We start from the raw sequence: 23,454 nt of genomic DNA on the forward strand, positions 1-23,454 counted from the left end.
TTGGACCCCAGCGCATGTAAAACTGGTCCATTGGGAGCTTAAGCCACCCAATCTATGGGCATAGAAACCGTTGGAAATGTCAAGCGTTGTTTTAAAACGCTTACGCACTAGACTATCCACTAGGGCAGAGCCGTGAGTATTCTGTACTGCACAGTTACGGCAATGCGAGTTCAAATGCCGGTAATCCAATACCAAACGATATGAACCGTCAGGTTTGGTCACAGTAAAAAGAGGGTAATTCCTCGGTGACACACATGTTTCAATAACTCCCTGATATTCCAATTGTTCAAGGATTTCCGCAACGGAAGATTTTGCTTCACGCCGAAGGGGATATTGAGGTTGAGGCTGCGGCTGAGACCGCAACGGAATTTCGTGGCAAGGCGACAATTTATCCCAACCACATTGGTTACGGTACAGAGCCGGTGCGAGAGCCCGAGCCCACTCTTCTGCAAAATGCTGCGCATGCTCTTTTGAGACAGTGTTAGCGAAGCTGGGAAGGATTACCTCCTCCCCTCGCGGCGCCGCGAGCACAAAAGGTGGGGACCAGTCAGCCTCCGAAAGCAAAATATCATATGTAGACGAAAGATTTTCCCAAAACACCCCTTTTACAGTACGCTGTATGTCACCTTCAATTAACAGGACAATTTCATAAAGTCGCTCAGGGGGAGCAAGTCTCGTGTCTGCCGTCTCAATTACAACATAGACATCAGTCGCTGTCACCCTCAGTAGTGGACGCAGCGCCTCTCTGACTATGGTAATCTCCGCCGCGCTGTCCAGCAAGGTCAGAGCCCACGTCAGATTCCGAAGCCGCGTTCTCACTATCTGTGGCATATCGATGCGCTGTTAAGGCTGCGACTTTCTTTTTCGCAAACTGCGGTCTCTTTGGCGTAGAATCCTCCTGCTTCCCTGTGCCTTCTGTCTGGCGGGGCTGGCCACGTCCTTGTTGGCCACCACGTCCCCGTCCGCCTCCTCCTCCACCGGTCTTCGGGGCCGATGAGTCCTGAAAGGAACGAGGAGAGCGTTGATCAGAAACCTGAAATCGATCAGGTGATTTAATCATAGCGCGATCGCGCAAATCATAAACTTTCTCAGCCGGCGCAGGGACCTGTGACGCAGGATATGATTCCTGAGTCTGCTGTTGTTGCTTCCCCTGTTTCTGTTTCTGAGGCCAATTCTGTTTTTTGGACTTGGGTTGTACATCTGCCGCAGCAGATTGCACTTGTGGTTGTTTCTTCTCCTTAACCGCGAAGTACTTCAAACCCTTACTTGTGCGACCGATTGTTTTATACGCGGCCACCACAATCTTAGCCAACTGGCGGGGCTTTTCGGCATCGGGTAACGCCGCCAAGGCATTAAAAACCTGGAAGTTCACAGCATCTCCCTTGATGTTGGAGAGTATGAGATCACTTACAATCTCAAAAGAACCACACAGGCGCATACCCAATTCAACCGCTGCCTCTGGACCGTGATCATCCTGAACACGTTTTATGATCGTAGGCAGTACAGCCATAGATAGGGTGCCGAAACACCTTGCATAAACAGCCGCAAACGTTTTACCCCAACTTTCACAGTCAACGAGTTCGGGAGTGATATCCTTAGGTAAAGTAATCGTCAACATTCTATGTTTATCAGCAGGAGTAGAATTTGGAAACACGGCTTCCAGTTGGTCAAATTTCTCGGCCAGCCAAAAAGGAAAATCATCCTTATTATCAGGGCGTTGACCAAAAACCGAATTTACCATAACCGGATTGAGCCGTAAACCACCACGTTCCGTTTGAACGGCCGGACCATCCGGGAGATGTCGACCAATGTATTGCACTAATGCACGAATCACGGCAATTGAGACAACGTGTAGCCTGCGATAATCCAGTAGTGGACAAGCGCCGTGATTCGGGTGCGGGGTGAAGCCACCCAATGCAGGCCAATTCGTACCTGGAATGGACAGTGGACCTAACCTCGCAGCGGACAAAGAGTGGGGGAGGGCGCCATCAAACCAAACGCGATGCTGCAATGATCAGTAGGTATCTCCAGTGCCCTGTACGGTGTATATTCAGCCGGTACAGGGGAGGGTGTGTAGGCGTGGAACAAACCAGAAGTTGCGTCCACTGCCGGAAACGTTACCCATGAGTAAAACAGTTCGAATGGGTACGCCGGATCCGCACACACCACTAAAATCACAGCCATGCCCTCCAACGGGACCTGGTATGTCTGTAGATGGGTGCGCACCGCAATGCGACTATGCTGCGCAATGGCCACAGCCACAGCCATGATTCCACCGGAACTACTGAAAAACAAAGTGAACTTTGTAGCACAACTGGGTAGTAATTCAAGGAAACCGTTTAAAAAGAATCAAGCTTGAAAAAAGACCTATTTCAAAAAACAGGTAGGTTGCACCGACACCACCGTTGTCCGGAAACGACAGTGAAGGGGTTAAGGTTCGAATGATATACTACTCGAGTGCCATGATATACGACCACCAACGTTTGGGCGCCATGTAGCAGGGTTTCTGTTCTCCCACAGAACTGTGCACAGAGGATTGGAACCTCAGCGAATTAGGGTGACCCAAAACTCACCTCAGTACCCAACAAACCCCTTACCGAGCTAGCTACAGTGTCTCATTGGTCATAACCAACTCCCAATGTTTAGACAAACCAGAACATGAACTCACCAACCTCAGGTTACGTGGAACACATGAGCACTCTTTCGTTATACAATCATTTCAAACCAGAACATGGATTAAAGAAGAACACGTGAGCATTTGAAATGTTTATTTACTAATGCCGTCTTCTCAGGCGCAGTATCTTAGATAATACAAGTAAACATCAACAACAAAGCTACAAGCATAGTTACTAGTCCATAGAAAGCGAACGGTGACAGCATGTTACCATGCTGTAAATTAATAAGGGTTAACAACACGTATTTCTCACCCTCCCTAACTCGCATATTATATTAATAGCTAAGAAAGTCTCTTTGGGTTGAATTAGGGCGGGCCCATACCTCAGTGTCCTAGAATGAAGGGATCACATCAGCATACACCAGCTCTCTCTGCATGCGAACAGCATCAAGTGTGTTTGTGCCTCAAGCAAAGCAATATAAAAACCCGCCTCAAGCCCAAAGTTGGCAGAAGCTGCACTTATGTTATGTCTATAAAGGCGCGAAGATCAGACCTCATAACAATTCTGTATCGTGTTGTTCCTGAGGCTTCAGCACTCTATGTGCAGACATAGTTTATTAAGCAAAGCTGATATCAGAGTAATAACATATTATTCTCAAGTAAACCACAACGAACTACTAGGTTGAAAGCTAAATCAACAATTAAGTGTCGTGTGCAGAAGCAGCAAAAGGAAAAAATGGCGTTTAAACATTTAATGAGCCTATGCTAACTTAACACATTATAAAGATATACAGCAGCTATATGACAGACTAAAGAATCACTAATTAACTAGTCAGCCATTTTCCCTTTGCAATATTTCCCAGCAACATGTCAGTCACACTGCTTGTGGCTCTATTATGAGGTAACCCTCAGCCTGTTGTGGCTAATAATTTCCATATTTTATTATTTTTCTGTTCCACAAGCTTCAATTATCTACTGTTGAAAGTGTGTGCATTGTGTAGTTTGTGCATTTGCCCTGAAATTCCCTCAGGTCTCCAATTAGTCCAATTTGTTTCATAGCAGAAAGAGGAATGAATGGCAAAGCCTGGTGTACGTAGGGTTTGCTTGAGAGAAGTATACTGTGTTCAATTAAAAAAATGCTATTCTGGTACCGGTCTTTCGGAATATGTTGGCCTACTGGGACTGGTGGCGCTGTTGAGCTGTTGCTGTTGAGCAGTCGAGCGGAGCGGAGTAGTCGAGTGAGAGCGGGGGTTGCAGTGGAGCCGTGAACCGGGAGCCGGAACCGGTCAGGACCGAGCACGCTGGTGGAATCCAAGCACCCCGAAAGCTCCGAGAGATACCGCACAGCACTGCAGAAGTAGAAGCGGAGTTGAGCACGGGCTGAGAGTGCTCGTGGGACTGATTTAGCTCGTGGCACTGAGGCATTGAGGCACATCGCACCACGCCGAACCGCACCGCACCGCAAAAGTGGAAGCGGGAGCGCTTGAGGCAGAGGTAGAAGCGCTTAAGAACGCATGAAACGCTGGTGATATCGGTGATATCGGGGTTTTGCTGTGTTGTATTCAGTGTTCCCTCTGGTTCCAGTTGATAGTGAGCGAGTTGCAACAGAGCGGAGAACTGTGGGAGAGGAGTAGAAGCAGCGTGCGGCTTGGTGTAGCAAGTGAGCGAGGAGGTCAGAGTAACCTGAACTCCTGAGCGGGGTTACCAGCTACTGGTTACCGCTGATTTAGCCACCGAGCCACTTAAGCCGCCGGACATGTATGACGTGTTTGGCGAGTAAGCAGGCAGAACCGCCGCCACATTTTGAGCCATCGCCTCCTCCTCCGCTGGGGCCGCTGGAGCCGCTTAGCTGCCACCGCCACCGCTATTGGAGGACTGGAACAGAGTGGAGCGGAGCGGTGAAGAAAAAAGCAAGGGGAGAGTGAAGGAGAGTGGCGAGTCGGTGAGCCGTGGGGAGCTGCATTAAGGTAGCAGTTGCAGTGTGGTACACAAAGACGTTAGGAGGAGAGCGCCTGCTCTGCTCTGCTCCCTCCGACTAGTGTAATTTTTCGTTGATCATCAGTAGAGTGTGCTAAAGAGCTGCCAGCTGCTAGCTGCAGGAAACGTCAGGGTCACTAGAACGCCGATCCGGGCGGGTGGCTGCTGCTGCGGAGGTTGCTCCAGAAGTGAGCAGGAATAAGCAGGAACAAGCAAGAAACAGGAACAGGGAACAAGCTACCGGCTACTGGTTACAGGCTACCGGCTACCGGTTCCAGCCTTCAGCGGCTGCTGCGGGGGCTGAGGCTGCGGTGAGGCGGCACCGCCATACCCCCTGCCATACCCCCTGCTGCGGCGGGATCAGGATCTGATAACAGGAACTTCTGGAGTAGTGTACCGTGTAGTCTCGGGTGCCAGACGGGGGTCGGCGTGCTGCCGAATCGCCCAGGTGCCGGGAGTTGCGGTGTGTGGGCTCTAAGAAGTACTCTGACCCCCCGTCGCCTGACCAGTGAGGATCATTAAGGAAAACTTCCGTGGAGTGGGAGTGGGAGTGGTAGTGGTGCACCCTGTGGGATTGAATATTTGGAAGCTGTCTCGCCCTCCTTGCAATTGGTGGTGAATTTGTCAAATCTGCATGAATTCAAGATCTTGAGCACACGAACTCAAGAGAGTGAAGGAGGAGGTATTTTGTGCGAAGTGGACTTTGTGTGTCTAACGATGATGAGGTCCGGTCGCCAGCGTGGGGGTCCACAAAACTCTAAGCAAACTCAAAAGACAGAGGAGATAACAGAGATAACAGAAGCTCCTACGGAAGCATCAACGAGACTGAGCAGGGATAAGGATAATGGAGAACAGGAGGGAAACATGCTAATTAATAAAAGAAGTGCCTGTTCAGAGGAGAAACTGTGCACCCCAGCCGAGGAAAAAGCCTCTTCCGTCTTTCTTAGTAAAGACTCTTGTCATATGAGGTCTCCATGTGTGGCTCAGTCATCTATAAAGAGCTACTTCTTTAAGTACCATCTAACTCAGTCTGATAAAGTTAATCACAAAGATAATCATAAAAGGAAGTCCTCCGAAAAGGAAGATCCTAGTGGGGGGGTTAGTGAATGTTCATTGTCCTCTCCTTTGCCTTCCCCGCTGTGTAAAAAAGAGAAAATAAGTAGCTCAGTTAGTGATCTGACCCAACCTATGTTGCCTGAAAAATTGGATGCTGCAGTGGTTAATCAGGTCAGGAGGGCAATAGGCAAAGAAGCTGTAACAGATAAAGTATTGGCACCAGTCCCCGCGCCCCCTATCTCATCCTTTAATTATAGCAGGTCTGTTACAGGCGCAACGCAAATTCACGTCTGTGACCCTGTAGCTCAGGTGGTGACTCGGCTGGCCGATGATCTCGAAATTACCAGTCAAGGGTTGGACTATAAAGGGGGGTCTAGAGTGTGTGATTTGTCTCCTTGTATGTCTAGGAACGAAAATAAACATGATAATTTGCATGACCTAGGAGCTGAAGTTGGTACCGAAGTTGGAAAGTTAGCTCTCAAGGCTGGACCCAGTGACCCAATTGTAGTTACAGAGGACATACTACCTAGCCCACTTAGTTGTTCAGTTAAAGGTGATAATATTAGCTTTTTTAACCCGGACCAGTCAAGTATAATAATGGAAAATAGCCTTAATATCAATATATCATCATTCGATCAAGGTGATGGCAGTTCTGATAAGATTACTAATACACATAAACAACGTAGCTTAGACCTTATAGCGCAGTCTAAATCAGTGAATATGTTGTCATTATCTAAAGCAGAGGTAGACCCTCAGGCATCCCCAGGTGACTCAAAAAGGAGTGAGTTTAGCACGGAGCAGGGTTTATGGGATTGCCTTTTACACACCATGGGCTCAATTACTAATGCGCTTAATTTCCACTCAGACAAATTGGATGTTCAGGTGGATATTTTAAACACGCTAGCATCCCATGTGGCGGGTATTGATACCAAACTCTTACATCTGACTAACTTGATTATGAAGGTGCAAGCAGATAAGGATAGTCCATTTATAACCTGTACCTGTGCACAGTTGATTGATAAGATCTCTGATTTGCCCTCAATAGTAAGTTCCATGGTGCAAGAAGTTAAACTGCTGTTGGGTAGAAATGTGCAAGCTAGTAATGAAATCGTTGAACCATCAAATAATTTAAGCAGATTAATTGACGCTGATAAATTGCCACATGTAAAGGATGATAGCAACACACAAGTAACTGAGATCCCTCATCCGAAAATCGAATGTGACATAATTAATGAAAGCTTGGTAATGGAAGGTGTGACTAGTGATTTTTCAAGGTCCATCGATGATTCAAGTAGTATGAAATCGTCATGTTCAAAACAACGCCAAGATTCAAGCGGCCCATTAAAACCAACAAACCTTTCGAAAAGGGCTAGGAAAAGAAGCTCACAATAAGAAAGCACATGAATTCAAATCTATTAGTAAGAAAGTGAGTGATGATCCTACATTTTTGAAAGTAAAGGAATCTGAAATGAAATCATATTTCCCGATTTTTGGGCCCAATAAGAAATCGGGATTTAAGGTAAAGGTAAATCAAATAACGGAGTGTGGCATTGAAAAACTAGGGGACGTAGATCCCAAATTTAGTTCTGGCCTCATAGGCGAAGTTCCAATAATAATAAAAGAAAAAGCATCTGACCAATCGATAAGTGTGGAAGTCAATAGTGCGCAATCTAGTCACATTGAGAAATTAGTGGACTCTTATGGTCAAGTGGGTAGTATGAGCAACGAATTGGGGTCTGAATTAAGCCGGAAACCAAGTAATGAAGTAGTGAATTACATTCATCAGCAAGCTGTTAATAGAGCCGATCAAGTGGTCCTCTATGGGACACAAGAGCGATCAATAAAGGAAGTTAAAGAAGTCAATCTGCTGACGGAAAGGGTTCCTGTGCCCGTTAAGGATGATTCATGCCCGCCAGTTATAATTGAGAAAGATAATATTGAGCATTTAAATTTGACGACCGATATGAGGAAAGTAGCCTTCCGTCCCCAATACACTTCTAGAGGCCCACATGACATTTTAAACTGCGGTAACATCCTGAAATTATTACATGCTATTATAGATCTTAAAGATGTGGTAACGAAGGATCTGGAAGCTGTGGAGTTTAAGAAAGAAAGTGAAAATTGCGACAGGGAAATAACAGTTACAACTTGGTTAAATATGGAAATTGTTGATAAAATAATGGCGAACTGTAGCGTATTTGAGAAATGGGGCATAAAAGTTTGGGGAGCTCAAGCATCTTGCTACCCGATGTTGCTAATTCCAAATGAACCAAAAGGGGATGATAAGAAATTAGCTATGGCTACTAAAAAAACTGATGACAAAAGAAGAGCCATAGTACAACAGGTTAGAGTTTTAAAAAATGCGTCAGGCGCATCTAAGGAATTGAACTTAGCATATTGCATCGAGATAAGGAGCAGCCAATCTGGTCTGCGAACTTGTGAGGCGTTGAAGAAAGTCCCAGAGTTAGTAGATGATTGGAGTTGGCTTCCAGGAATTTTAACAAAACATAATTTTGAAACAAAGGATTGAAGTCTATCAAATCCTTTGACTCTCTGTTCCTGGAACACCAATGGCTTAAAATCATTAATCGAAGACCAATATGTAATTGATTTTCTGAAGGCTTTTAGTATATTAATGTTTCAGGAAACTTGGACCACGTCAAAAGAACCTTTTATAGGTTATGTTGAATCTTGTAATGTCGCAACACGAGAAGCCAACTCAGGTCGCCCATGTGGTGGCCTTTCTATGTATATATCATCAAAACTAAAAGCCTCTCACTTTGAAATTGACCTTCATGTAAAATGGCTACAATGTGTTAAACTAATAGCAAGTCACTCGATTATTCTAATAAATGTGTATTTAAGTTGCAAAAAGGTTAGATACACCCAAATTACTCAGCTATGGGGGATGGTAAAAACTTTATATTATGAGCACTTGGATTCAGTATTTATTATTTCAGGTGATTTTAATATGCACTTTGTTGCACTTAAAAAGCAGACATTTGACTTAAAATGGTTAGCTCAATGGACAGACTGTGAGTTTAAAAAATACAACTTAAAGATTATGTATGACCTTGATAATACCCCGACTTTTACCAAAGCAGATAGCTCCTCTGTAATAGACTATGCTATAATGTCTGAGAAATTATATAAGTTAGTAAAAAGCTATGAGATTGCCCCAAGGATTGAAAGTGATCACAATCCACAAGTGATCAATTTTGATATTGATTTAGACCCATTTACCAGAAACTAAGATTCTGGTAAAAGCTCCAACATCCTTTAATCTTAAAAGGTTAACATGGAATGATAAAACTGAGGATAAAATCTTGAGAGTGCTTGACTGTTTAATCAAGGATGTCCATGCTGCTTATGATAAAGGTAAATCTATGGTTGACCTATGGGCACATTTGTGTGACAAACTGATAGCTAAATCTGCTAGAAATGAGCCCTCCAATGACATATTGCTAAATCCTAAGAAACCAGGATGATATTCTTCCCACCTACTATATCAAAAAAGAAAGCTTAATAAAGAAATAGGATCATTGCACCGGAATAAAAATAGGCTATCGCTTCAAACTGCATCGCTTAAAATCAGAGAGTTAAAACAGAGATACAAAAGGGAAATTTGGAGGGCTAAGCAAGCATTTTATGAATCAACACGGGCAAAAGTCTATCATGCTTGTAAATCCAAAGATTTACGGTTATTCTGGAGCATTATTAATGACATCGAGAACGGTAATAATAGAAGCAATAGTTCTAATGTTGATGAAGTGAGTTGGGAGAGCTTCTTCAATAAAAAAATAGATACCCAATGTCTAGATAATGATAAATGTTTCAATAAAACTCCAATTGATATGCATAAATTAATAGATAGCGGTAGTGAGGGTTGTATTCCTCCTCCTCAATGTAGAGTGGATTTGGGGCCCTGGTCGCTCGATAAAGTAAAAAAAGCGATAAATAAGATTAGATTCAACGGAGCACCAGGTCCAAATGGTATCCCAAATGCAATATTTAAAGCTGATATAAGTAACTGGCCGGAGTTGCTAATGCTTCTGTTTAATGAAGTTCTTAAAACAGGTCTTATTCCGCTATCTTGGCATGGGAGTGTTATTCAACCAATATATAAGAGTGGCCCACAGGATAATCCGGCTAATTATCGTTTAATTACGCTCACTGATTTAGTGGCAAAAATGTTTGCTAGTTGCCTGTTGGAAGAGCTAGAGGCTTGGGCCACAAATGAAGATCTTGTCCCTAATTTTCAAACTGGGTTTAGAAAGGGAGAATCTACCCATACCAATTTGATTTTATTAACATTATTAGGTGAGAGAGCCAAAACCAGGATGCAAAGATTATATGTGTGTTTTATTGATCTAAAAGCCGCTTTTGATTCTGTGCCGTGAAATACTCTCTGGGGTAAGTTAAGGAATTGGGGTATTCCGGAATCTCTATTAAAGATGATTATACTTTTATACACCCACACCTGGGTGCAGATCAAAATTGGCTATGGAAAGCATATGACCCGTCGATTAGATACGAATGTGGGATTGAAACAAGGCTGTGTGTTGGCTCCTTGCCTTTTTAATCTTTTTATGGCCGACTTGCCAGCTCATTTTAAAAATAGTAATTCACATTTGCCTTTTATTCACGGTCAAGAAATTAAATACCTGCAATATGCAGATGATACCATTTTATTGAGCCAAACAGAAATAGGGTTAAAAAGGTTAATTGACTCTTTTAATGGCTATGTCACCCAAAATGGACTAACAATTAATACAAAAAAGACAAAAATAATGACTATGGGAAAAGGGAAACAGAGGATTAAGGAGTGGAATATCAATGGCCTGGTAATTGAAAATGTGAAATCATATAAATATCTTGGGATCACGTTTGACGATGGACTGATATTTAGACAACATTTTAATAACCTTGAAGCCAGGGGCTGCTCTCTTGCATTTGTTTTTAGGAAATTAAGACACAAATTATTATGCCCTAATTATGAACTTCTGATGAAGGTGATGAGAGCAAAGTTAATTCCATCTTTGGACTATTGCTCACTCATCTTTCGGGGCAAAGACGCAAGTGCTCGACGATATAGAAATTAGAACTTATAAAGCTGTTTTTAAAATCCCTAAATATATCAGTCGAGCAAACATAAGATTGGAATTTGGATTGAAAAACCAATTGTGGCGCGTCAATCAGCATTTCTGATGTCCTTAATATCATTAGCCCGCTCGGAGGAAGGATCTTTAGAAAAGCTATGTTGGCTTGAAATTTCAGAAGGGGAATATTTAAAAAACTGGCAGCTGTACCTAACTGAATGCTTATGTAATTTTGATTGCTCTAATTTAGAAGATGAAATGAGGAGTAAAGTAGTTTTAAAAAAAGAAATGAATCAAATGGCCGCACTACTAACGATTATAGCTGACAAGGAAGAGTTAAGGAAAAGAAATCATTTCTGGACAATTGTTAATTCCTTTGGTAAGCTGACGCCTCAACCCTATTTAGCATATCATTTAAAAAGGTTTAAGAATAAATTCATGCACTTAAGGTTGGGAAGATATCCGACTAAGGATGGCATACCAAAATGGGAGAATCAATGGTCATCGAGCATTTGCAGGCTTTGTAGGCAAAGGGATGAAACAATAATTCATATAGTAACCTTATGTCCAGCTTTGGCAGACGCTCGAAAGTCCATCCTAAAACCGATCTTTAATGAATTAGGAATTAGAACATGTAGACAAGCAATTATCACCTGTTTGAGTGGGGCGAATATTAAACTTACTTATCTTTTTGTTAAGTTTATCATTATTGCAGAAAAGAAACTCAAAGGAGTAGAACGGGTAAATAACTGTATTGCGATATAAAATACGTAATAAACATAATTTAATGTTAATTGGATGCAAAGTGTTAAGCTAGCTTAAGGGACTGGGAGTATATTTTAATATAGTTGTGCACATTGCACTTTATTATCGCTTGCACATGGAATACAGCTAAAATTTGTATTTGTAACTTCAACTGCCAACAGAAGTCACTTTATGTAAATGCTGCTATAATAGTTCCTGGGGCAATTATAAGGCATTTTAGTAAGTTTTATGTATTTTAATTATTGCATAATATATTAATGTTGCACTTTACTATCGCTTGTACATGAAATACAGCTAAAATTTGTATTTGTAATTGCATCTGCCAACACAAGTCACTTTATGTAAATGCTGCTATAATAGTTTTTGGGGCAATCATAAGGCACTTTAGTTAGTTTTATGGATTTTTAATTATTGCGTAATGTATGAATGTTTTGATGGAATGGTCATCTATCAACGTATTATTGGAGGATCACTTTAAGATGCTAATAACTCTGTGTATAGTATATGCTTGTTTTATTCGATTGTTATCTTTCCTTGTTTGTAATGATTTTAATTAATAAACAAATAAATACTTACTTACTTACTACTGGGGGTGCAAGTGGAACTTAAAAGAAAGACATTACTATAATTTCTTATATTCTCACCTTTAACTCCAGGAGCCTGTCCATTTCTCAAAACGGAGGCCGCTGCAGGTTTTATAGAACGTCAGTGTGCTAGTGGACAAGATAACACAAGCTTAACTTTGGGTGAGTTACATATACTTCCTTCTTTTTACAGTGGTTTAATGAAGCAGTTAAAGGAGTCTTCTCAACCAGGGGCAATCCTGCTGACTTGTTAGTTTAATATGCTGAGGTTACATAGCGAATGACCCTTCATAGTATCGAAACATAGAAGTTCTTAAATACTATGACAACCACAACTGTGCAGGCCTTAGGTCGCCCTCCTCCAGACTCCTCATATTTTTAAAGGAAGTTTCAATAACACCATATGCAATTTATCCTCATGTGCTTGATTTATTTTGAAGCTTTTTTTAAAGTGTATTGTTCAATGCATTGCAGAATTTGATAGATCCCTTCATCAGCGAAAGAGTTAAAACAATGTATTTGCTGCTGGGTAATCACAAACATATGGAAGAGTCAATTGATCAAAGGCTTTACAAAAATAACAATATTGATTTAATACATTGAGTATAGGAATGTAATATAACTTAAAAGTGGGTACAAATCAACAATAACATCGCAGGAATTTTGGGTATATGAAAGCTATAATACACAGATAGTAGTATACACGCTCTAGCTCATAGTCAAGTTACATATCAATTCAAGAAGTCTTTATTCGATTGGTGCATCATAAAAGACATAAAAATACAGTAAATACATTGTAAAAACATCTAAAACCAAAATTAAATTACTTATACAGGCTTCTATGAATAAATACAAAATTGGCATTACCACATAAATTACCAATAGACATCAGGTATAGTGAATTAGTCATTAACAGGTAAGCAGGCAGACAATATTAAACCCCCCGCTATTTACTTTTAAGGACCTGGTTCTAAGCAACCAAGCCCACCCCAAATATTTGGCTAACCCCACAACAATTATTGGGGTCAGGTTAGTTTTTAAAATTCTGCTTGCTTCAACAGCCGAGCGGGTACCTAGACATCTACAAACCGGGCTTAACCATTTTGCTCTTGGGGCTGTGTACAAAGGACACACAAACAAAAAATGGTTTAGACTTTCACCTTGACCCTGGCAATTTGGACAATGCCCTGTCCCACCAGAACCCCACTTTTTAGTGAAATCCCCTAGAGGCAGCGCGCCACATCTGAACTGGTGGAATAATTTACGATCAAGGGGCTTTGTTATCATATCCCAATATAGTTCAAGCTTGGATATGTCTTTAAAAGCAATGAATAGACTTGTAAGATTGCTGGAACACAGACTCAGATGTCTATTAAAAACCACCCAGTCCCAATAGTGCAATTTTAGGTCTTTTTTGGAGGGAAAGATTGCTAATTCAGGACCAGACCACAAATCACCATACCCCAGGGCGGAAAGGATAGAGCTTAAATCCTTAAACCAACCTATGTTTGAAGAACCTGGACGATCTTTGACCTCTAGGCAAGCCTTGGCATAAAAATAGAGTTCCGGCGTTGTCCATAGACGTCGCCAGAATGCCAATGGACGGAATCTCGCTTGGTCCTCCACCGGTTGACACCCGAGATCATATAAAAGCGGGATCCGCGGAGTTGACTGGGGCAGACCTGTTGCCATCCTGAGGAATTTGTTTTGGGCTGATCTCAAAGGATCCAGTTTGCAAAAGCCCCATAGCTCCGCCCCATATAAAACTGAGGGTAGAACCTTGGAGCCGTATATCTTGATTAGTGGTGAAATTGGCCGGGTAAAAGAGCCTTTATACTCTTTAATCAGCGCATCATATCATTTTCCTACAAATGTGCATTAAACAGTCTTACATTTGAAAATTTGTTGCCCTTTTTCATGGGTGATGTTTGGTGGTTTAGTGTTCTGGAGTGCCATGTGGGCATATACAATCAGCTTCTGCTTTTACTTCTTGCTTAGATTGTGACTTGTATGTTATGATTTAGAGGAATTCAAGACTGAAATGTAATTTTATATCCCTCCTAATTTTATAGTGTTCGAGGAAGGGAACTGGTAAGGAAGATTGTTTTTAATGCATAACCTGAATTTAATGTTGGGTTTCACTTTGTTATAATTTAAAATTGTAGTAAAAAGACCTGAAGCAAAAGAAAAACCTAATAACGGATATATTTTGATAAATCATTGATACACATATCTAACATAGTATTGATTTTTGATCACAAAAGAAATTCAAACTTCAAAAACTATTAAGAACTTAAAACCCTAAAACATGAGAAACACAATGTGCAACTGGAAATCACAGCAATGAATGCTTACCTCATTTAAAATACTCGAAATGTAGTTTCTTAGTCAAAACTGATACATTATTTCATTGTATACTGAGAAACAGTTCAACATTTATTTTATGTGCGAGCTAGAATATGTTATTTGTAAAATCCATTGGCCGTACAGGAGTTACTGTATTCGGCAAACAACTAGACCGGCCAAAGTGAGGTTCAGCGAACTTCGAATCAATGTTTATACTAACAAAAAAAACTCACCAGTGCTTTCTATGAACATATTTACTATGTTTGAGAATTCTTCAGAGAGTATCATTGCATCTTGTATATTAGGCGAATAATCAAATATAGATATTAAGTATGCCCTAAATACACATTGAAAGAATTCAAATCAGGAGACTTCAGTCACTTTTCTAAACACATACAGATTGCACAGTTTATTTTATACATTTTTTGAGCCAAGGAGGAATGGGAAGACAACTTCTGGCAGGAACTCCTGACGGCCGGTCGAGGGAGAGATGCCAGAAGGTTTTGGGACTTGGTGGGCAGTAGGAACCGTCCTGATGACACCTTGAGGACCTGTTCCATCACTGCCAAGGCATGGTTTGATCACTTTTTGGGTCTCTACTGTGCTATTGAAGGCCCACTTAACGACCAATTTATCCTTCCTTCCTATTCTTTGGACAGAGATATGGTTCTTTTCTCCGCTCAAGAAGTTACGAACTTAATTAAAACCCTTACCCCACTAAAAGCAGCAGGCCCGGATGGGTTACCCGGGGATCTTCTCCGTGCATATCCAGGTGACTGGGGGGTGTTGATCTCTGCTCTCCTAAATGCCATCATGGAGGGAGGGTCTGTCCCAGAATCCTGGAAAGGGGCCGAGGTAGTCCCAATATTCAAAAAGGGAAATCGTGATCTACCGGGAAATTATAGGCCTATAAGCCTGATAGACTCGACCCAGAAGGTGGCGGGAAAAGCAATTTTGGGTAGGATCCTTTCTTGGGTAGATGAAAACTATATATTATCCGAGATGCAGGCCGGGTTCCGCACAGGCACAGGAACAATCGAACAAGTTTTTAGACTCCTGTTACTGTACTGGAAGGTGGTGGTACTGGGCAAGGGCAGTCTTTATTTGGCCTTTATAGACCTGAAGACTGCCTTTGACCTTGTTCCCAGGGAGGAACTTTGGAGGGTGCTGTACGGCCTTGGGATGCCCCCATACATTGTGGACCTCCTAATGAAATTGCACAAAGCTAATTATGCCCAGGTCAGATGGGGTTTGAATGGGGAGAAGACTGACAAGATCCAGGTAGAGAGGGGTGTACGGCAGGGCTGCGTCTTAGCACCCACCCTCTTCTCGCTATATGTGAATGGGGTGGTAGACTATTTGCTTGAAGAACCAGCAGACGCCCCCACACTCTGTAACGTCAAGATTCCAACTTTGTTGTTTGCTGACGACACCCTTCTCATTTCGAAAACTCCCCAGGGCCTTCAAAAGCTCCTGAACCGATTTCAGGATTTTTGTGTATTGAGAGGTCTCGTTATAAATGTACAAAAAACCAAATATTTAGTCATGCACCCCCCTAGAAAACTGGGTCGCCCTCCCATTCTGAATTCTATCCCCCTTGAAAAAGTTGCAGAATTCGACTATTTGGGAATTCGGCTGAGCGACAGTATGAGCTGGGTACCCCATACCACTAAAATGACACTGGTCCACAAAAGGGTGGGGGGAGCCTTGCTAAAGGAGTACAACACATCATCGAAACATTGTGTATCACCAATTATTGATATATACAAGGCTAGAGCGGTACCGGCTTTGCTCTACGGAGCAGAGTAATGGGGTCTGGGCAGCATGGAGTCTCTGTCTAGAGCGGAGAACAAATTCGTCAAAGATCTAATGGCAGTCCCGATGAGCACCCCGACTGTCCAGATGCTCATGGATGCGGGCTGTAAACCAATTAAAGACCTGGCCCGCCTCCGGCCTCTCCTATTGTGGGCCCGACTGTGGAGGGTCCCGGAACTAAAATCTTATGCAGACGGGCTGGTAGAGGTAATGCATTCGGTTGGTTGGCAAAAGATTAAGTGGCTCAGGGACATCAAACACCTGCTCGGGGAACTCGGTTTGGGTTCCTGTTGGTTCACTCATTCAGCCCCCCCAAAGGAGGCCCTGAAAAAAATATACTGGGACTGGGTGTCCTCAAAACTTATGAGCAATCAACACCACTGCAATTCCACCGCAGCATATTTGAGGATTAAGGATGTTACTGCCTTTGAACCCTTTTTGGACATTATCACCATTCCAATGGATCGGGCCTTGTACATCAAGTTCAGACTAGGAACTTTACCCCTAGCCGACCTCCTTTCAAGATGGAATTCGAATAAGCAGGTATCATGCTTCTGTGCCCTCTGTTCTAACTGTTGCGAAACAGTGGCGCATTTTCTCCTCGACTGTCCAGACTATGCGCGCCCAAGATCTTTTTGGCTTAAACCGCTTTGTAAAGAGATGGGTATCCGCCAGCATTCGGCGGCTCTACGTATTTTACTGACTAATACTGCCCCCCCCTATTGTTTGTGCTGTTTCCAAATTTTTAAAATGGGCCTGGTTGATTCGTCTTAAAAGACTGTCTTTTTCGATTTAATGCTCTTTTTATAAATAACTTATTCATTCTGTTTTTACTTTTTGATGTTATCATGTACAGTCTACGATTTTCTGATGTGCTGTTTTTATATATTTTTGTATAATGCTTTTATGATATATGCATATCGAAATAAAGCTATCAACCAACCAACATTTTTTGAGCAACAGAAAGACTCTGTAGTCTTACTTTTACTAAAACAGTACACAGATACCATGGTGTGGAAAGATATAACTATAGTGAAGGGAAATAAGCAGTAAAAAAATCAACCACAAATCTAAGTATCGCAGTGTACGATATTGTAGTCTTCAATTGAAAGCAACAAGACTTGAACATTTAGCTGTTTTAACACCTGTACAGTTTATCTTTCTGGCTACTCCACGTAAAAGTATTTGTAACTAAAATACTAGCACAGTGTCAGTACCCAGAATTTGTGGCATTGAAAGATACTCTTGTATGTGAAAATTGCACTTTCGGGTTACTGTATGTATAACAGCACGAGCTGACCTTAATTGACCACATGGCATTCCAGTAAGTTAAAGTGCCTCGTATCAGCCATGTGCATTTGTGGGAAAACTTTTATATAACTTGACAAAGCTCTGGCCCTTATACATGACAATTGTCTCAATGTTTTGCCGTCTGTAGACCCATAATTCTTCTGATATTTTTTTTATCAGCGGGCACTTCTAAGTTATGTCTCATAGCTTTGCCCCCAATTGTTAACTCAGTATTTTATTTTTTGAAGTTTTTTCGGAAATTGACTTAACGTATTTTTGTTGATATACAGCAGATGCAAATTTTTTATTGTGTGTTTCCCTGATGAACAGATCTATTGAATCACAACATGCATTGGATACAGAGCCTAATTTGAATGATACTCTTAAACAAAACTCCAAACTAAAATAATGTAATATGTTAATTTGGTATGCTGTTTCTAAAACCTCTTCTCAGAATATTAGGAGTCTGGAGTAGCTCTCTATACTGCCTGTACACCTGTGTCTGTCATACTGCTAAACAATACGTCAAAAACATTAGTTAGTAACTGGGAATGTAATCTAGGAATTAGGGAACCCCTTCTATTATCTATCCATGTATCTTGCTCCTTTCTGAAGCTGTTTTTTTATTGGCTTTCATGCAGTTTATCCTCAGAAGGGGCACAAATATGAAGTGAAACTGGAAAACAGGCATAAGCATTGGCAAAACCAATCAGTCTGGTTTTATTGTGCATTTATGTGTGTTGGGTGTACTAAAGCCTTATTGGATTCGTCAGTGCAGGAAAAAGGGTTGCTTCCTGTATCGAATGCATATAGGAGATAAAGAATTAAAGAGTGAGATGATTGTACTTTTTGGATTTAAAATAGTTTAATGTAGATTTAAATTGATGGGCTTTTTGGAAGGTGGAATGATGCATCACATAGGCAATAGTATAACATGAGACAGTAGTACTCCTTAACGTGGAGGCAAAGGCCCACTTAAAGTATGTGTTAAAATATTGGTTACAGTATGTCTTGCAGACCGCTGCACTGTCAATGCAGTCCTAAATTTTAGAATCTTCATGTTGTCACTATCCTAGTTTATCAGTTATTAATGACTTATTCAAAGTTTCTGTGAGTATCAAATGGCACATTGATAATGTTCGAAAAACTATAAGGTAATAAGATATGTTTTGATGCTTTAGGAGCACAAAGACTTTGTCATGAGGATTGTGCTATTACTATCACTAACATGGATATCAAAGCAAAAGAACTTTCTCACCACATTGACATTTTACAGCAGCATAAATGTACTTTTCTTACTTCTAAACCTCTGACAGTTTCAAAATAGCCGAATTTGGAAGAAACAATTTGAACTTTTACGAAGGTGAATGGTCTAGTTCATGCACATTTCAAAATGGGGCATAGATGTGTATAAACTACAAACATTGTATTGAACCTGATCAAATAGTGAATAACAAGAGGAAATATTACATTTTCAACAAATGTTGTGGTTTACTTTTTTCAGACGTATTTTCACACTGACAAATGTTTTGCCTAACAGGAAATGAAGTTGCAGAGCCTGTTCCATTAAGTAGGAGGCAAGAGGGAGAAATATGTTCCTTGAGTCACCAGAACTCTGATAGAAGAGCAACTATTAATTGCCCCACTGGTAAGTAAATTTTGGTGACCATCTCCTGCACCTGCCACATTTCTCAGCTTATCTTCGCCCAGTAATAGAGCATTGACACCTCTTCTAAAATAACTTGTATTCACTATATCTGAGGTATCTAAGTGGACAATATCATGATTCCAAAAAGGCTAAATAACTTGACCTCATGACCATCTTAGCATGGCTAATGTACCAAATAGGCACTGCTCCTCAGGGAGCTCAACCGTTTCATAATTGATATCTCTGCCCCATCAGAAGAACTGTAACGGTCATGTTCAGTCACTTTCCCCTCAGATGTTTAAGGTGCAGCGGGTCCGTGGTTGCATGTCGAGTTGTATGGAGGAGAAGTAGCCCAGCTGTTCAGGCCATACTATGTTTTTGTCGGGCTAAGATGCATAATCCCTTCCAATATAGGCAACAAATCCTTGCATGGTCCCTTCCAGAATTGGCAGCAAACCCTTGTACATTCCTTTCCGGTACTGACAGCAAACAAGACACAAAGATCATTAAAATGGTCCCAAGGAAGTGGTTCAGAGTAACATTCTGAACATTTTCATCACTCTTCTTTAACTTTTTATTCTCCTAGTATGGAGTGGGTATATAAAAAAATGGACTTCTTTTGCCCTGTGCGGCGATGCTGAAAGTAAATGTCACACTCAAGGCGCAATGAAGACAAAGAGTCTGCAGTTGCTTGGTGTCTTGTGCAGACATTTTTTTTAACTTGATTGAATTTAGTTGTCTATGGTTATTCATCTTGTTTCCTGGTGCAGAAACCTACCACTGTAACAATTGTATTCCAAGACTGTGTGGGGCTAGTATTACTGTAAACTACTCACCCAACCTGGGCCCTGGGTCACCACATCGCCATTCACCTTAAACTCCTGCTCTTTTTGCGATCCTAGTCAATCCTCCCTATCTTTCCTACCTCGGTTATTAGCTGAATTCCTACACATTTAACGTAGGAGATATACAAGTGATCACGGAATGTGTTATACCTACATGGTTCGATTATGACATATGGTCCAGAGTTCAGGGATTGAAAGGCTGTTCTCTTGCAACCGTCAGCACAGGCGCTGAACAAGCACATGCCTATAAACAATACTTAGAGACAATGAAACTAGCTTATGCAACACAGCAGCACATTGTTCTACAATGGCTTTCTTAAGAGGCCCAGATGCCTTATTGTTGATGCTTCCTTATTGAGATCCAACGATGTCTAGACTTCATGTAGTCCTCATGCTTTAGACAGGTTGCATTCCAGATGGTTAAAGTCTTTTCTCTTAGAATGAGGCCATACTGTTGATCTCTCCCCTTTTACATCCAGTTACAGTGATCTAAGATTCTGTGGCCCTCGGGGCTCGGCTGTAAGCCCTACCCTACTCAAAATGTATATGACCCCTCTGGCAAAGGTGGTTGAACAGTGGAGTTTAAAGATTGTATTGTATGCTGATGACATACAACTCTGACTCTATTTTCAGCAAGTTGGCAGATCATTGGAAGAGCATTTTCAGGTCTGCCTGAATGCGATAGCAAATTGGATGTGGTTAAACTGCCTGAAGCTCAACACTGACAAATCAGAAGTATTGGTTTTTGGCAATCCTTCTCCCTTTGACTTGGGCTGTTTTGGTCACAAATTTCAGGCTTCCCCTCTGCCTGCACAATTGGTTAGAATCATGATTAATTTCAAATCTCTGATGATAACTTTTAGCATTGTACACACAAAAGGTCCAGTCTTTCTTCAACAGAGATTAGCTGGTACTTGCCAAGGAGAGACTGCACTTCAATAAGAAGTTGCTACTGTTTATTCCAAGAGTAAAGCAAGCCAGAAGTGGAGACACGCATTCTCATAGTTTTTGGCCAAGCTGTGAAACAGATTGCCCTTGGAGCTCAGGAAACTGCATTTTGAATCTCAGGTTAAAAAGGACCTGAAGACTTTTCTTTTTAAGCAAGGCTAATTGTTGGTCAATGATAATCCTACTGTTCAGAGTTGGGACGCTTCTCTGAAGCAGCCGTTTGTGTTTTAGAAATAGTATATTCATAGCATATGTTTGCCGTAGATACATATGCTTCCATACTCGTGCCATCTACAGTTGGGCTTGGACGTTTGCAACTTATATTTCTTCAAAGAAGTTCTTTGAGTCATGAGGTGTGGTGACTTCTCCTATAGTCTGTGTTCTGCATGATCACTGACTTCTTTATTCAATTCCGTCATTGGGTTCAGACAACAATCTCCAAGCTCCGTGACCAAAGCTCGATTCCTGCCACAAGGTCCTTTCATCGCATATTTTTTTTTTTCTCACCTGTCATTGGAAACCTCGACAAACACTGCATAGATTGGTGTTCCCTCAATTTTTGCAATCGCCAGCCCAGGCTTGGGCCCCGTTTGACTTCGTTGTATTTCCAAACACCAACTTCATATACTCGATTATTAGAGATGGAAAAGACGCCTTTTGGCAGGACCAGTACGCTGTCTGTATTTATTTAATTATGAGTTTTACATAGCCCAAATTTGTCACAAAGGTATCATAGAGCTTCACACCGTGATCACAGCAATAATAACATAAGGTACATAGCGGGTTCATAAAAATAGGCATAGTGACGGTAAACATAAGCACAATGATAATAGCATGAGGTACAAAAGGGGTACCTAAAATATATATATAGAGTAGTGGTAGAAATGCAAGATGAATATATACTAATGGTAAAAAATATGCACGATGGTAATAACATGAGGTAAAAAAAGACGCACAACAATAATAACATGAGGTACATAAAGATCTATATAGTGGAGGTAAAAATGGAAACGGGGAACAATAGTAACAAGCATTGGCATAGCCAATAGGTCTCGCCTCTGGGACCTTATAAGTGTTTAGCCATGCAACAGTTGATGTTGTTGCACCAAGGATATTGTGCTGCATAACTAAATACTTATAAGGTCCCAAAAGTGAGACCTATTGGCTATGCCAATGCTTGTTTACTTAACTCACGGGACGGTTTCCAGATGACGTCCCATAACATAAAGAGTTGTCTGGTAACCTTACAGCAGACCATCCTATTTACGTATTGAAACTCCACCAAGAATAATGCTGGATTGTCTAATAAGAATCCTAAGATATACTTGTACTACTCTTTATCAAAGGAATTCAGAGACTTCCTGTAAGGAAAACTTCAGAATCCAAGTGGAAGCATACATACCTCACTAGGAAAAAGCTAATCAGGGTATTCTGGGAATTGTAGCTGTGGTTCACTCCAAGAGTTAACAGCCAGCTCAATGTAATTAGGACATCATGTTTACAATTAATGTGTTGTTTACATGGCTGGAATAACCCAGGAGTGGAAACACAGTGTGCGGATGCCATGGAACTAGATAGGTACATTACTCGCTTCAGTTTGTACAATGGCACCAATAAACTAGGGAGCTATAGTTTTTAAATTAAAGCCAGGACTGGAGCTTTGGTAATTGTATTTTGTTTGCGGATGAATAGTACTCTATGTCCTAAGGAGTGCCTGGTTGGAAGAATGTTGAGTTGTCATATGATATATACGGGAAGTGTCTTGACTTTTTGTGTGTAGACCAGGGAGCTTATTCTGTCAGCGCCTGTGGCATAACATTAGGCCATGGCTATAAGGCGAACTGCAGAAACAAAAGACACTAATCACCAAAACAGACTACGAGCCAGTGCAAAAAAAAATTGGCTCCCCGACAGGATACTAATCACTCAGACATCCTCATAAAGAATACAAGTTTGTGGAAGAATACAGTAATTCACGGCTTTCTCATCGGGCGGGATGAACTGAACCTCATGAAAATAAAGCCAGCAAGAAAGAGTCAGTTATAAAGTCAATGGCAAGCGATGGGCAGAATGCATTCCCAGGTCAACTTTCTGAAACTTCCTGAGATGTCTTTCGCTTAGCACATAGCTGCACTGTGTTGAGACCTAAAAAAAAACATTATGGCCGCATCATAGTGCTTTTTTTTAGGTCTTGTGGCGTTTACAGCGCGTAAGCGCTGTCTCGCCGAGACCTATTGTTACTGAGTCTGCTTCCCAGGAGACAGCACCTGGCCGCGCGCATTTTCTCTCCGAGGAGGTGATTTGAGCGGGCCACGCGCACGTGAATGCGCGCGCTGTGGCCAGCTGCTATCTCCTGGGAAGTTCCAACACCACGCACGCATGCGCATTCACACAGACACACACACGAGCGCCCATGCACGCACGCACATACATACAGACACACACCCCCCGCACACATACACACACA

The 23,454-nt window shown here is 41.7% G+C and overlaps 1 protein-coding gene across 3 annotated transcripts in view; it reads left to right on the forward strand.

Moving 5' to 3' along the window:
- LOC144785353 (uncharacterized) overlaps window positions 1-23,454 on the forward strand; it is a 223,466-nt gene that overhangs the window by 103,317 nt on the left and 96,695 nt on the right. For all 3 annotated transcript variants that reach the window (XM_078664310.1, XM_078664308.1, XM_078664309.1), the window contains 2 exons: window positions 12,168-12,257; window positions 19,087-19,194. In XM_078664310.1, coding sequence (XP_078520436.1) covers window positions 12,168-12,257; window positions 19,087-19,194 — 198 coding nt within the window. The remainder of the gene's footprint in view (window positions 1-12,167; window positions 12,258-19,086; window positions 19,195-23,454) is intronic.

The sequence above is a fragment of the Lissotriton helveticus genome, chromosome 10 (assembly GCF_964261635.1).
Source record: "Lissotriton helveticus chromosome 10, aLisHel1.1, whole genome shotgun sequence".
Taxonomy (NCBI): domain Eukaryota; kingdom Metazoa; phylum Chordata; class Amphibia; order Caudata; family Salamandridae; genus Lissotriton; species Lissotriton helveticus.